This window comes from Nansenia antarctica (assembly GCF_963989245.1).
Source record: "Nansenia antarctica genome assembly, chromosome: 3".
NCBI classification, from domain to species: domain Eukaryota; kingdom Metazoa; phylum Chordata; class Actinopteri; order Argentiniformes; family Microstomatidae; genus Nansenia; species Nansenia antarctica.
In genome coordinates this window covers 6,179,740-6,196,275 of record NC_137688.1, presented here as the reverse complement: position 1 = coordinate 6,196,275, position 16,536 = coordinate 6,179,740, and the positions used below count along the sequence as shown (strand labels likewise).

The following is a 16,536-nucleotide window of genomic DNA, read 5'->3' as shown; positions in this document are numbered from 1 at the left end:
TTCCATAAACAGTGCCCTGCGCGTGACATCCTGACGTCAGATTGTGGTATTCTGTAGTAAGAAAGTAGTTCGTAAAAGAATGAGACCGGGATACACGCAGCTGCTGTTCAATTCGCCATTTATTCAACTCCCGTTCTTCACCTCCGGAAGTGCATGTATCACTTCCGTCACTGCATACATCACTTGCATACTAGCGCCCACTGGCGGTATAAACAGGACACAACATTTCCCCCTTTCTTAAAGGGATTACAGTCCTCAACGAATGCAATATTCTGTAGACTGGTGTCAGTACAATTGAAATAAAATGAAAACGAAGGAAATGAAAATGAATGAATCAGCATAATGAATAACAACAATAAACAGTTTGACAGTGAAACATGAAATGAACATTCACTTTTGTCATTGCATTGTAGGACCTTTTTGTACTAAGTTAGAACCGTGTTCTATCCTACCCTTTTAGTACGTTCTCTACGGCACAAAGTCTACCAGCCACCTAGGTGGGTTTCTGACTCTCAGGTTCCTTCTTGGACCTGGTTCATTAAACACATTCTCTGTCTCGGGCACCGTGAACTCCTCTAGCTCAATCTCCTTTTCACCACTGGTGCCAGACAGAGCATCCTTGGGGAAGCGTGTAAGCTTGGATGCATTCCATTTTCGACCATCACTGAGCAGGTATGTATTCTGTCCTGCTTTACTAACTACTGTCAGCGGTTCTGTGAATCTTGATGATCCCTTTTTTACATGCTCCGGTCTGCGGACACGTACGGTGTCATTCACTTGGAACATGGGCACTTTCGCTCCCCTCATTCTGTCTGTGTACTCCTTACTCTCCTGTTGCTTGCGTCTCACTGTCTCCTGCACTTTCTCATGTGACTTAATTTGTTGTGAGACAGGGAGGACATTTAGTTTTGTACGCATCTTTCTGTTCCTCAGCAACTCAAAGGGAGTAGCTCCTGTAGTAGCATGCGGCGTAGCGCGATAGTTCAGTAAGAACTCTGTTACTGCATGTTTCCATGGCTTGTGCATTCTCTCAGCCGTCTGAATACACTCTTTGAGAACTCGATTAAATCTCTCAATAGCCCCGTTGGCTCTTGGATAATAAACACTGGAACGCAGGTGCTTTATCTCTCTCTCTCCCAGAAAGCTTGCAAAAGCATGGGAGGTAAACTGACATCCGTTGTCAGAGACCAGGAAGGAAGGGTTACCTTCACGACTAAACACTGTAGTCAAGAAGCTAATAACCGCCTCTGTAGTTACAGTAGAGACAAACGCCACCTCTGGCCACTTACTGTAATAGTCTGTGAGTGTAATAGCATAACGGCAGTCCCATGTCGCACAGTCAAAGGGACCAACAATGTCAATGGCCACCTTCTCCCATGGTCCACCTGGCAGTTCCACTGGGGTAAGTGGTGCAGGCGCAGTTTTGGCTGTTTTGTCATTGTATTGACAGGGTACACATGAGCCTACTAATGTCTGGACACATCTGTCCATTTGCGGCCACCAATATAGCTCTCGTAGTCTCTGTTTAGTACGCACTATTCCCTGATGCGCTTCATGAGCTAAATTTACAACTTTAGACCGTAGTGTAGTAGGAACAACCACACGGTCGGGGCCTCTCATGACAAGTAGTTCATCCACAGCCAGTTCAACTCTTACTCTAAAATATGGAGCAAGTTCCTTTGTCACATTCTTACTGCATTTTGGCCAACCTTTCTGTATCTGCTGTCTCAGTTGAGTCAGTTCAGGACATGCCTCACAGGCAGCAGTGAACTCGGTCACAGATATGGCATGTGAGGAACCTGTGAACACAGTAGCCACCATGTCTGGCTCCTCCTCCACCTCTCCTGTCGAAGGCAGAGGGAGTCTGGACAAGCAGTCAGCAGTCACATTACGTTTCCCTGGATGGTAAGTGACATCATAAGTAAAGCATAGTAGACGTGCAGACCATCTCGCTATTCTCAGACCTGCGCGACCCGTACCCCTGGAAGTGAGTAGGGTTGTCAACGCTTGGTGGTCTGTGCGTAGGACAAAACGATGTCCCCACAGGTAGGTTCTCCACCTTTCCACCGCCCAAACGCATGCCAGCGCCTCACGCTCGACGGTAGAGTACTTTCTCTCTGCAGGAGAAAGTGTCCTGGACGCAAAAGCTATGGTTCTCTCTGTATTGTCTGGGTGAATCTGGCTCATTACAGCCCCCAATCCATAGTTAGAAGCATCGGTAGTGACATAAGTAGGTAACTCAGGATCATATAATGCTAAGGTAGGACTCTCAGTAATCAGTCTCTTAACCTCAGTAAAACTGGACTCTGCATCCGCTGTCCATTCAAACTTAGTGTCAGTAGATTCCCTGAGTGTAGCACGTAGCGGTTCCACCACAGTAGAGAAGTCAGGTATGAATTTACTATACCACGATGCGAGTCCTAGGAAGGACCGCAGGGAGGATGTGTCGTGCGGGGCAGGCGCGTTCGCCACAGCACTGACCCCGTCTTGGTCAGGATGAAGACCATCTTTGGACACAGTGTGGCCCAGGAAGCGCAGAGCTTTCTGGTTGAACTTACACTTGTGCATGTTCAGTTTAAGTCCCACTTCATTTAGAGCCTGTAGCACTCTCCGTAGGCTGACATCGTGATCCTGCTGTGTGATGCCGTAGCAAATCACATCATCCAGGTAGGCCTGTACGCCTGGCAGGCCTGTCAGTACAATCGACATCATTTTCTGAAAAGCTGAAGGAGCAGAAGCGAGGCCAAATGGCACTCGGCAGAAACGAAAGAGACCCTCATGCGTGATAAACGCAGTTAAATCACGGCTATCTGGATGCAATGGCAACTGGTGATAAGCAGAGGCTAAGTCTATAGTAGAAAAGACTGTGGCTCCACGGAGCTCAGCGAACAGTTCATCCATGTGCGGTAAGGGATGACAGTCACTGATGATTGCCTTATTAGGTTCTCTGAGGTCAACACACAGGCGAGGCTTTCCTCCCCCCTTTCTCTGGGTCACAACTATAGGGGAAACCCATGGAGATGCGTCTATACGTTCTATAACGCCTTTTTCCTGTAGATCTGCGAGCTCATCGGTCACAGCCTGCCTCACTGAGAACGGAAGCCTCCTCAATTTCTGCTGTACTGGCACAGCATCTGGTTTAACCTGTATTTTGTGCATAAAACCTTTTGCACACCCTAACTCCTGTACTAGAACCTCTGGTTCGGTCTGTGGAGTGGTACTCTGTACAGTAGGTGCTCGGAGCACAGTAGGAGAGCTAGCAGAGCTAACAGTAATAATTTTGTTACCCTCAATGCACATCTGCAATGCTACAAATAAATCTAGTCCCAGCAATGCATTTCCTGATTCAACCACTATCAATGAACCTGTAACTGAATGTCCATTATGAACAACTGTAGCATGCATGCAACCTTTAACAGGAATTTTCTCTCTGGAGTAAGTAAGCAGATTCACTGTAGGCTCAGCAAGGACACATGTATGGAAAAGTGTCTGGTAAGTACTCTCTGGAATAATAGAAACAGATGAGCCTGTATCCACTATCAGCTCAACATCATGGGAATGATAATTTGCATCAACTCGTACAGTACACATAATTTTATCATTCACGACGGCCCCCTGCATGTAAAGCACAGTAACGTCATTCACCACTACCTCACGCACCTCTTTTTGAGCCGATCTACACACCTTGGAAAAATGTCCAACTTTTCCGCATGTATTGCAAGTCACCTTAACCGCCGGGCATGTAGGCTTGTTAGCTAAGTGTCCTGTGGATCCGCATCGGAAGCAGGCGCGCTGATTCCCAGTTGTAGCTGGCTGGCTGTAGACCGTGGCAGGTGCAGTCGTCGTCGGATCTTTCTTCTTGCCCTTGTCGAACCTCCTCCTCGTCGGCTGTTTCTCGATGGCTCTCACCGAAGCTGTAGCTCCAGAGAGAACGTTGGAGTTCCGTAGTCCAGCCTCGATTTGTAAGGCCATTGAAGTAGCTTTGTCCAGAGACAAGTCCGATTCAAGCAAAAGTCTGTCTCGTATGCGTGTATTAGCAACACGCTCAATCAGTTGATCACGAATCATTTGTTCCTCCATGGCGCCAAATTCACAAGCTGCAGCTAGCTCGCGCAATGAAGCAAGGAACTGATTAACCGTCTCGTCAGGACCCTGAGCTCTCTGTCGAAATTTGTGACGTTCAGCAATCACATTCACCTTAGGAACAAAGTACTTTTTCAGTCCATCCACGGCAGAAGTGTAGGTAACACCCGTATCCTTTAGAGTGTAGAACAGTCTTTGTCCTTCGGTCCCAAGTGCATGGAGAAGAATCGCGCGCTTTCTTTCCTCCGGCCATTGTTCTCCGGTAGCATCAATTACTAGCATGTAATTTTCAAACATTCTCAACCAAGTAGGAAAAGAAATAGCAGGTTCGCCTGGCACAGGCATGAACGGTGTAGGTAAGGGTACGGAAATAGCCATCCTCGTCGCCAAAAATGTGGTATTCTGTAGTAAGAAAGTAGTTCGTAAAAGAATGAGACCGGGATACACGCAGCTGCTGTTCAATTCGCCATTTATTCAACTCCCGTTCTTCACCTCCGGAAGTGCATGTATCACTTCCGTCACTGCATACATCACTTGCATACTAGCGCCCACTGGCGGTATAAACAGGACACAACACAGATCGACACGCATGCTGTTGTTTTCCTATGCTTACAGCCTGCTCTGCGTCGTTTGGAGTTGTGAGAACGCGCATTCGAAGTCACTCCCGGAGCAAACAACCGACGGATGCTCCGCTTGAAAAGGGTGGTTTCGCTCCGGTTAGAGGCTGTCCATAGGAAAACAACAGCGCATACGTGTTGATCTGGATAAGAGCAGGACGAACAGGCAATTTTAAAAATGTCTGACCAATCAACTACCACGCCTGTTGCTTCGATTGCGTATGTTACTTCGTTTACATAAAGGGCTGTCAGAACGCAAATCAGAGAAATTATTTATGCAACAATGTTGCAATCTCATCCACTTGCTCCGGGTCTCGATTCAGACTTTCATGTGAGAACATGACCTGAGTGTGTGTGTGTGTGTGCTGTGCATTCTGAGACATACAGATAGATCCATTTTATCTGACTTTGGGTAAGTAGAACAAATATTGACAAAATGTCGCTATCCCTTAACTAACTATCCTTTTAAGACAATTGTTGAAATAAGCTTTGGAAACACATGTTCTCCAAATTAGCGTTGGTCAACAAAATAGATTGACATTTCCCTCTGGGGAAGGGGAGAGGTGAGAGGTCATGGAGAGAGGCATGGCTGCATTCATACCCCTCCTATCTCCTGCACCAGAGAACCCAGTTATTGCACCTGCCGTCTCCTCATATCTCTCCTCTTTGTAGGACCTGAGTTCAATCAAACCCGCGCTGAGGTAAAATTACAACTTCCCTGCCCTGTGCTGTGGAAACCCTGCCCAGAATCAAAATGACTTTTGATGTTATCACAAACTAGGCATTTTCTAAACAATTCCGTCAGCTATTATTGTGGGGGGTTTTCATGGAGCTATGGAACAATGTCATTTTTATGTAATGCACATTTAATTGAATCCCTGCTTAGCACTGCTTAGCATTGTCATCAATCTTGATAATGTCAAGGCCATTACGTTTCTGAATTATGGTTTAATTCCGCCCACCCATAACACAGCTGCATTGTAACAAAGTCAGAGGTTGTTGTTCGTGATTCACGTCCTCTGAGGAGATATAACTGTCACTCTCCCATCATCTATGGGAAGGCAGGAACTGATCTGCCTGCAATCAGAGGTTGAAATCATCCACGTCTGGTTTTGATATAATAGAGCATTTTACTTGCCTATCCTCAGGGGCTGTGTAAGGAACCAAAGGATGTCCTCATTTGACAAGTTACAGAGATGGATCGTTCTAATAATTTATATTGACCTTATAAGAACTCACTCTGGTCATCCCTCAGACAGATGAACCTTAATTTTAAAAAGTATATATAATAATAACAATAAAAATCTTCCTGTTGCTGCCAATGGCCCCTGGTTTACTATTTTTTTTACATAGATTACTGACTGATGGATTGACAAATGTATTTGTTGTAAGTCGCTTTGGATAAAGGCGTCTGCTAAATGCCAAAAATGTCAATGTAAAATGTTAACCAAAACCTGTTTTCTTTTTTTAAAGCCCCGGTCTAGAAATAATCCCTTCCTCCTTGCCTAACCATTTAGATTTAGATGTTCAGAAAAGTCTGACAAGAGCTCCCCAGAGTCTTATTAATGGGCTAGGTGGTGGAGCTATCACCATTTCGCTTATATCGACCCGATTCCTTCAAATCTGTGATCTATGCTGAAGTGGTAGGAAATAAGGAAGGGAATGGGCCTGTTGGGGGTTGTTTCTGGAGCGTGCCTAAGAGTTTATGTCACTCTAATCCCCGGCCGTAAAACCAAAGTCAAATCTAATCTAACTCTATCCCCCCTCTCTCTATCCCCCCTCTATCCCCCCTCTCTCTCTCCAGGGAACATCTTCGTGGTGAGCCTGTCAGTGGCTGACCTGGTGGTGGCGGTGTACCCCTACCCGCTGGTCCTCACGGCCATCTTCTACGACGACTGGGTCATGGGAGACCTGCACTGCCAGGCCAGCGGCTTCGTCATGGGCCTGAGCGTCATCGGCTCCATCTTCAGCATCACGGCCATCGCCATCAACCGCTACTGCTACATCTGCCACAGCCTGCAGTACGACCGCCTCTACAGCCTCAGGAACACCTGCTGCTTCCTGGTCCTCACCTGGCTGCTCACCGCCGTCGCCACGGTGCCCAACTTCTACGTGGGGTCGCTGCAGTACGACCCGCGCATCTACTCGTGCACCTTCGCCCAGACGGTCAGCACGTCCTACACCATCTCCGTGGTGGTCGTTCACTTCCTCATCCCGCTGCTGGTGGTGTCCTTCTGCTACCTCAGGATATGGATCCTGGTCATCCAAGTGAAGCACCGGGTCAAGCCGGAGTACAGGAGCACCAAGGTGAAGCCCACCGACATGAGGAACTTCCTGACGATGTTCATGGTGTTTGTGTTGTTCGCCGTGTGCTGGGGACCTTTGAACTTCATCGGTCTGGCCGTGGCGATTAACCCCGCCAGCGTGGCGCCTCGCATCCCAGAGTGGCTCTTTGTCACCAGCTACTTCATGGCGTACTTCAACAGCTGCCTCAACGCTGTCATATACGGGCTGCTAAACCAGAACTTCCGTAAGGAATATAAAACGATCTTGCTAGGCATATGCCTCCCTCGTCTGTTCCTGGTGGATTCTTCTAGATGTGGGACTGAGGGGCTGAAGAGTAAACAGTCACCGGCCGCAACCAACAATAACATGGTGGAGATAAACTTGTGAACTGTGAACTGTGTGTGAAGACTTTTTAGAGTTTTTAAAATAGGAAATATGTGACGGCAGCTGGTGAAAGGGGGAACAAGTCGGGAAACGACCAAAGGTTCAGACTTTTATTCTGAAAAATGTAAGCACATTAAATATTGCAATGCAATGGATTCGGTGAGTAATCCCCCACTGCTACCTAGTTAGCTATAACACTACTTTACATTGTTGGCAGGCTCACAAAAAAAGATTAGCTTGCAAGCCAATGTCAATTTTCCGGTCCAACTTATTTACATTTTTCTGAATAAAAGTCTGAACATTTAGTCGGTTGCTGACTTGTTCCCCCTTTCGCCTGCTGTCGTCACATGTGTTAATTTCAGCCTTATTGTTGAAATGGCACATTGAGGTGTACCACACAGTGAGGTTTACCACACTGTGCCTTCCTTTCTGCTTGAGTTAGAAATGTTGCTGCGTGTAACTGACAGAACACGCAATCATATCCCTTTGTAACTGGTCACCTCAGTATAATATTTTATTATTATTGCAGTTTAGGACACAATACAGGATCAACATAATACCGTCTTCACATTATAATTCAGCGTTAGTGTGTTATCACTGTAAACAATAACAGAAACACAACAGTTAAAGGGAGGAGCCGCCTAAATACAGTATATTTGAATGCAGCAGATTGTTGTTAGCAGCGCGTTTTCTTGTGTCAAATATTTCAGTTGAAATTGCAGAAAACAATGTCCTTATCGTCTTACTTCTGCTTGTGAAAGTGGGAACATGTTCAACAAAAAGAATCAAGCTCTGACGTCCAGTCAAGCCGACCACCACTTTCACTTCACTTTCACAACTATAAATGTACCCTATCCTGTGTACTTCCCATAAGAGAGTGACCCACAGCACAAATTAAAAAATGCCATATATATATGGTGAGAACATTAGGTTAGCAAATGGCTCTATTTTTTGACTCCATGAAGGTTGTGTTTTCCCCCTTCTCAGTATCTATTGCAATCGTCATAAATCACTCAGTTTGCTTGCTCTCTTCAAAGTAACAACTTCAAACTAATTAAAACTTAACTCAAACTAAAGTATTTGTCCCCTCAGACATGCAGTGAAGGGCTCAATTACGGCAGATGGAGAGTCATTATGGTGCCCGTTGGTGACTAAGAATAGTTTCAGTGAGGTGAGGTCCCTCTCCTTCACTGTGACTCAGACCATGTTTAGGTAATAAGCAGCATGACCTTTGACAATTTCAAGCAGAATGACCTTTTCTAGGCTGGCTGGCACTGACACTTCAAACTGCTGTACCAGAAGAAGGGAGCAGCAATAACCATCTCTTTATCATCATCATCATCATCATCTTCTTCATCAACTTCATCATTATTACGATCAACGTAGAGAGGACGTTTATTTTTTATTTTTTTGCAGACGCCTTATTCCAAAGCGACTTACATCGTACAATCAATACATTTGACTAAGCAAGTGAATCATCAATCCACCAGTCGTAGCAGGAAGAGTAATCTAGCTCAGGCCAACAGTTGAAGTTGTGTTGATGTGTGTTACGGCTGGTGAATTGATGATTCACTTGCTTAGTTAAATGTATCGATTGTAAGTCGCTTTGGAATAAGGCATGTCAAAATGTAAATGTGTCTTCTGTGTTCCATACCCAGTGTTAACGTAGCTCATCCTGATGCCCAGCGATGCTGATCCTTCCCTGGGCTTTGCTCCAAGAGAGAGACGCCTCTCTCAAAAGAACACACTGGTGAGATTGTTTGTGTGTTAAACCACAACAAAAAAAACATGAGAGTGCCCTTTGTGTGTTTGAGCACAAAATATTGTCTATATTGCGAAGGAATTCTTTCATTCGGTGCAAAGGAAACGTTTCTTTCATGTGGTGTGTGCATTTCAACACAGTGGACTCCTTGTTGGGTTTGTTGTCGTCTATCTCTGACTTGTCAAACTGGAAAGTAGTAGAGTGGGGGTGACAAGTGGAAATTGTAAACATTTTTGCAATTACTGTAACTCTATTATCACTATTACCAAGTTTTTGATATCAGAAACGTCTGTCTACTACTAGCCAGAAGAACTAACCCTAACCCATTCATAATGTGTAGGTGTCTAAACAGGACGCTAGGATTACCATATTACTTTTTTTTTTGGGGTACGTTTTTAAACAACAAACATCTATACGTCACAACAAGGACAGACATTAAAGGAAAACAATTAACTCCATAAAGTAGAAAGTATGAAAAATAAAGTAATTATAAGACAAAACACAACAGCAAACAAAAAGACAATAAACAACAGCCAAGAGACAAAAATAAAATAAAAAATACATACAGTATGCCAATAAACAAAAGTGTGTGTGCAATGAGGGAAAGGGGGGGGGGGGGGCATTACCACCATCAACATCCACGTAGATATAAGAGTTCCTATATCTAAAAGATAAATGAAAAAAAAAACGTCATGAATTGTCATGAATTCTCTTCCATAAAAGGGGGACCACACTTCAGAAAACACATCCGCCTTATCCTGCAGGTCATAAGTCTCTCCAAGGGCAACACAGACATTATCTGGGTGAACCATAGCTGTTCATTAGGAATGACATCAGTGTTCCATAAAATTAAAATACACTTTCTGGCCAAAAATCTAAGAGTGTCAAACAATTTCCCATGCTCAGGAATCATATTTACATTTGCATCAACCCCTAAAAGGTACAAAAGAGGAGATTTTTATTTATTAGTTATTTTTTCTGAGTGGGGCAGTCCCACTCATATTTTTCATTTTTTATTGGCAGTACAGTATAGATTATGACAGGAAGGATGGGTGAGAGAGAGAGAGAGGAGGGATGACATGCAGGATATGTCCCCGGCTGGAATCGAACCGGGGACCCTGCGGTGACATGGTCGACGCTTAACCCGCTACGCCACCTAAGCGCCCCCAAAAGAGGAGATTTGCTCAATTTGAGCTTAAGTATGGATTCCACCAGAGCGTGGATCGATTGCCAAAAGGGACAGAACCAAAACATATGAGGATATGTCCCCAGACTTTTCTTACATTTATTACATAAAGAACAGTACTCCAGGGACATCTTATTAAGACGAACTGGAGTAAAGAATGTTTTAAAAAATAAACTTGTAATTATGTTCAAGAACTCTGGGAGACAGTGAGGATGAGTTAACTTTCGCACATATCTGCATCCATGTTTCCTGGTCCAAATGTATGTTCAAATCTTTTGCCCAAATCCTTTTCAGAGGTTGGAAGGAGGAAGGCACTCTACTGCTGAGATATATCTTTGAGGTCATTTTAATCGTTAGTTGGGCACTAACAATACATTTTTCTATGTCATCTATCTTAAATCTAACACTGTCTTTCTGAGTTAGGGAATACAAAAAATGTCTTAGTTGTAAGTAGGGTTAAAAAGTTGGTAGAAGAAAGACCATATTCTTCCTTCACCTCGGAAAAAGATTTAATGTCTGTATTCCTAAATAAACAACCCAAATTACTCATGCTAATTAGGTAGTATTACATTTTTCAAATAAATTATCTGGTGTTACATTGTGACATTATAACAGTAGTCAACACTTTTAAAAAACACACCAAATAAACCCACTGAACTCAGAGTACAATTGACCCCTGTTACATACAGTATGTCACTGGTTTCCCCTAAACAACCTTGAAATGCTAAGAAACTAGTTTAAATTATCAACAAAGAAAACATTTGTCTCAAAAGGCCAGAGGATATGAGACACATCACTGTGCGTAGATGTAATCTTTATACAGCATGAGTGCCTGAGTCCATATCACCTCAGCCAAGATGAGCTCTGACAAGCCCTCAGCACATCTTTTGCCATTTAGCTGACACTCTTACCCAAAGCGACTTAACTCAACCTAACTACCATATCATCCATCTCACAAACATGAGCAATGATTTACCTGACAGGGAGAAAACAGGATGAAACGGAAAGGTGTAACTTCCCAGAGATTTCCCAGAGAATCCCAGAGATTTTAAATGTTTTATATTCAACCAATTATTCATTGTTTTTGATGAATTTTGGTTTCTTTTTCTTTCACCCCTGTTTTCTGACACTTTGTATGACTTGGGGTAAAATACACTTGGAAAAACACATCAAATCAGAATCTTTCTCCCTCCCCCCAACCAATGATCTGAGAGGCACTAATACAGGAATTGCGCTGTCCTATAGAGACGGACCTGAATAGATGCTCACGTTTTCCTCACTCACTACTAGTGTAGTGACTACAGGCCTATTATTAAGATGGACATTTTACCACGACTGAATCTTTTTTCATCTATGCTACCTCTAGCCCCTCCCACCAAATACTGGGACAAAATTCATTCTTTAGTCTCAAAATTCATATGGGATGGAAGGCGACATTGATTTAGAATGTCTACCCTACAGCGACATACGACTGGTCTATCGGTCCCAAATTTCAAACATTATTTTTGGTCTTTTGTACTTCGTCCCGTCTCAGTATGGTTCAACCCAAATGCATCAGTCTGCTGGAGACCTGTGGAGGAGAGGCTCGCCTTTCCCACAGGCTGCAAGACTAGGTTCATGCAGCTGTACCACTTAAACGCTCTAAGTTACAATTAGGGCCTATTGTGTCTTATCTTATCACTGCGTGGCGTGCAGCAGAGAACGTGTCTAAACCAGTACAACAATGGCATCTTAATAGGCCAATTTTCAACAATTACTCACTTCTAACTGGAAGTGTACCTTTTCTTTTCCTGCCTGGAGTGACAAGGGCATACATGTCTTTAGAGATATTTTCGATAATAATGGTCTCCGTACATTTGATGATTACATGTACTACATATAATCTACCTGGGTTTTCTTGCTTCTTATATCTTCAGTTAAGGTCTTCTATGAAGGCATACTGTCCCCTGGAACACACAAGTCATCCCTCTTGCATAATATCTTATCTGCATATACAAAGATTCTCTGTTCAATCAGTCCTCATACAAATCTCTACAAATACAAAAAGTGTGGTCTAGAGATCTAGATCTAGGGGGGGTTTTGGTGGGAGAAGAGGATTTTTAATATATATATATATATATATATATATATATATATACTACTGTATATATATATACAGTATATATATCATGTTTGTGTACTATATGAATGACCTGCTCCCCAAAAAGAAAACAATAAAAAACATTTAATCACAAAAAAAAGGAATTGCGCTGTCCTGCTGCTGTGACCTCAGCGGTACAGTAGGCTACTGTAGAGAGGCATGAAAGTACCCAGTTTTCCACTCATGTGATATTATACCACCTGCCCTGTTAAAGCAGCAGCAGACAGGCCAGTGGCAGACAGCACATGGTCCACCACTGATGGTTCACTGTCCACTGGGGGGGGGGGGGGGGCTAGTGGGGGGGGAGACTAGGGGGGAGACTAGTGGGAGGGGAGGGGACACACTGTCAGCTCTGCGACACCACAGCCATGGTGTGATGCCAGGGGTCTACACACTTTATCTATCCTTCTCTCTCTCTCTCTCTCTCTCTCTCTCTCTCTCTCTCTCTCTCTCTCTCTCTCTCTCTCTCTCTCTCTGCATCTATCTATATTTCTTTCTATTTGTGTGTGTGTGTGTGTGTGTGTGTGTGTGTGTGTGTCCCTCTCTCTCTCTGTCCCAGTCTTAGACTTCCCATTCACAGTGACAATCTAATCACAATCAATATTGTTTTGGATCACCCCCTGTCATCTCAGCACAGTTTTGAATTTGTCAAATGTGTCAACAATTGTCTTTATGCTGCTGTATTCTGTCTTTATGACGCTGTATTCTGTCTTTATGACGCTGTATTCGAGGACAGTAATGGCCAATGCACACGGTGTGCGATTTTGTCGCACCGCCGAATTCGATTCCATTATTTTGAATGAGACAATGCACACGGCGTGCGATGCGATATTGTCGCACGACAACATTCGATTCTCAATTCACACCACCGAAGTCAACAACACGGCCCATCTCATATGGGATTACAAGACACCTATATTACATAATAATAACAATCGAGCATGTAGGCACAATATGCCCAGTTGTATCTTGTAGAAATTGTGGAAGCAAGGCAAGCAATATTGGTAGAGCCTATAGTAATCAGCCTGCCTGGTCCAACTTCGGTGATGTGAATTGAGAATCGAATGTTGTCTTGCGACAAAATCGCACGCCGTGTACATTGGCCTTTACATACGTCCCTCAGACACGCTCTGCTAGGTCAGTAACTCCTCCAACCTTATTCTCAGAATTCACACATGTAAGTGGTTCTGCTACCAAATAATGGTTTATTACCCCGCCCCCCCACCGTGACCAATCCCCTGTCTCCCCTCATATACTGTATATATATATAGTCCCGCCTCCTGGCTTGTCTGTCCACCTCAGGTGAGTTCTCAGGAGGCCCGTTAATATGAGTCACGGCACAAGTGTCCTCTAAACCGTCATCGAGCATACGTCAAGTATTCTATTAATCCATTATTAAATAATGGATAATAATGTATGTCCTGCACTGGCTGACCCCACTGTAGACCATCCCAATAACATTTTAATAGGGATGGTCCACAGTGGGGTCAGCCAGTGCAGGACATACATCTGTCTCTGCAAAGGCACTGAGATCCAACAAGCATGACAGGCGGCGTGAGTCAGAATCCCCTGCCCTCCATCCACATTCTGTCACTGAATGTTTACTAGCCTGTAGGGAAGTCATAAAGATAAAATGTTCTCTGGAGACAGCGCTCCACTTCCTGAGTGCTCTGGAACACCCTGGACATTCTGTGACATTTCAGTTCCCCAGCTAGTGTACACATTATTTTTTCCCCCCATATGTTTATATATAGCATACACGTTCTCGCCGTGATAGACATGGCTGCTGGGTCCCAGCTGGCACATTGGATGAGATACTGAGAAATACAGTCACTTCTGTACACAGAGGAATTTATACAGCTCGTATACACACCAATGCATTTTATAGCACAGGAAGATGACAGTGGAGTGGCTAGCACTTAATGGACTTGGTGTAATTAACGGATTAAGGAGAGCAGGTTTTCCAAGTATTGTTTTCCAAGTATTATATGAGGGTGTTTGGGGTACCCAACAAAACCCTCACTCACACACACAAAGCAGTGGCAGCACATCACCCCCACCCTCATCCACCTCTACTGGTTTCCAGTCAAGTCCTGCATCTCCTACCGAATCCTCCTCCTCACCTACAAGTCCCTCCAAGGCCCGTGCCCCCCAGTACTTATACGACCTCCTCCACGACCATGCCCCTCCCTGGAATCTGCGGTCTTCAGACTCGGGCCTGCTTGCCAGTTGCCACCCCCCCCCGCACCAACCTGCAAACCTTCGGGGACAGAGCTTTCAGTGTGGCAGCCCCCCACCCTCTGGAACTCTCTCCCTGCGGTGATCCGCAACACCCCCACCCTGGACGCCTTTAAAACGGCCCTCAAGTCTCACCTGTACACCAAGGCCTTTCGGCCCCTAGTTTAGTTGTTGTTTTGTTGGCCTGACTGTTTTTGTTGTTGCATTTTCTTGTATCTCTGTAAAGCGACCGTGGGTCCCCTGAAAGGCACTATATACATCTAAGTTATTATTATTATTATTATTATTATTATTATGGTGTGTTCCTGAAGTACATGTTCCTGGTTTCTACACCAGGCCCCTTAGGTACCATGGTTCAGGGAAGCTACGGAGAACGACGTCGTGAAGTGAGAGATGAGGATTGTTTCCGTCAGATTGTAAAACTTTATTTTTAGACAGAGTCGCTTAGGGTTGGGATTACACAGATGATCTCCTATTGATTGTTCTGCTAATCCATGCTTGACAGCTTGTTCCCGTGCTCCCTGAGTGGCAGACACAGTGTAGGCTAATATGAACGGCTACAGATTGTGCTGCGATGGGGAGCGCACAGTTATGAAACTGAGAGGCTAATCTGTTTCTATGTGTTTCCATACATACGTGTCTCTGCACAACCCGACACTCGGTGCCAATGTTCCAATGCCTTGCAGCTGTCAGAGATTGTGTTTCCCAACATAGCTCACAGGATTGTGATCTTTTTTTAAACACACGCCCCTGTGGGTGTTGATGAGCAATTACTTCAAGCATGTCGTCTTGGCTGCTTGGGAAAGTCATAACAATGAAAGGGAATGGACGGATGGATGGAAGTGTGGTCCATGTGAGTACAGTACTGTTTACAGTTTGTATGGACCACGTTGAGTCTTGGGAATAGAACCTTGATGAAGGGAGCCATGGGAAAAATGACTGGAAGGGAAGAAGAAATTTGATTTCTTTTGATTTTTTTTTAACCATTTATCAGCCGCTTTTATCCAAAGCGACAGTCTCCCTGGAGCTACTTAGGACTAAGGGGGCACAAGGGCACACTAGTCGTGAGCTTAGAATGATAAGGTTCTATCTCCGTTTAGGGTCGTTCAGAGATATTGAGCGTCAAAGTCTTTACATTCCATTATGTTTTGTGAGATGGAACCTTTGTATTTTATGAATTACTAACTCAAAAATGTTTTTGTTTTGTAATATTAAAATGTAATAATAAATGTAATATTTTTTAAAAATAACACCACACAGGCATTAATAAACACCTAATGGATCAGATTATGTAAAAAACTAAATTTTGACAAAAATGGAGATAGAAGAACCTTATAATTCTAACGTCACATAGTGTTCTTGTTCCCAGGTGGGATTTCAACCCATGACCCAGAGACTCAGCTTGATGTATAGAATATAGAAAATGTCCATGAGACAGAGAGAAATGTAATATTATTTAAAAAACAGTGTGTCTATTTCAAACTGGATAGTGTTCAATTAGGAGTATACTGTGGGTGCGTTCATAAATATGCTCTGGAAATCTGCTCTGAGAGCTCTGGTTTCAACTGAAATCAGTTAATTTCCCGAACGGTCAGAGAGCACCTTGGGTGGCGCTCCAGCACTCTCAGAGCGTATTTACGAACACACCCTGTATCTCCATCTTGGTGTGTTTAGTGCACGTGTGAGCAATCGTCTCGCTTGCTGCTTTCTCAGGATCGTTAAGTAATCCTGAGACTCTGATTGCTTTTTAATCTGGCATCTGTTTTCAGAGATGTGGGTGTCTCTCTCATCTTTAACAGATGTTTCCAGTAATATATATATATATGTGTGTGTGTGTAAG

The 16,536-nt window shown here is 44.0% G+C and overlaps 1 protein-coding gene across 1 annotated transcript in view; it reads left to right on the top strand.

Moving 5' to 3' along the window:
- mtnr1c (melatonin receptor 1C) overlaps positions 1–7,373 on the top strand; it is a gene marked incomplete at both ends in the record, with an annotated part of 16,113 nt that extends 8,740 nt beyond the window's left edge. Inside the window, one exon of the mRNA XM_080526313.1 lies at positions 6,505–7,373. Within this exon, the coding sequence (XP_080382439.1) occupies positions 6,505–7,373 (869 nt within the window). The remainder of the gene's footprint in view (positions 1–6,504) is intronic.
- Between the last annotated feature and the right edge of the window lie 9,163 nt (positions 7,374–16,536).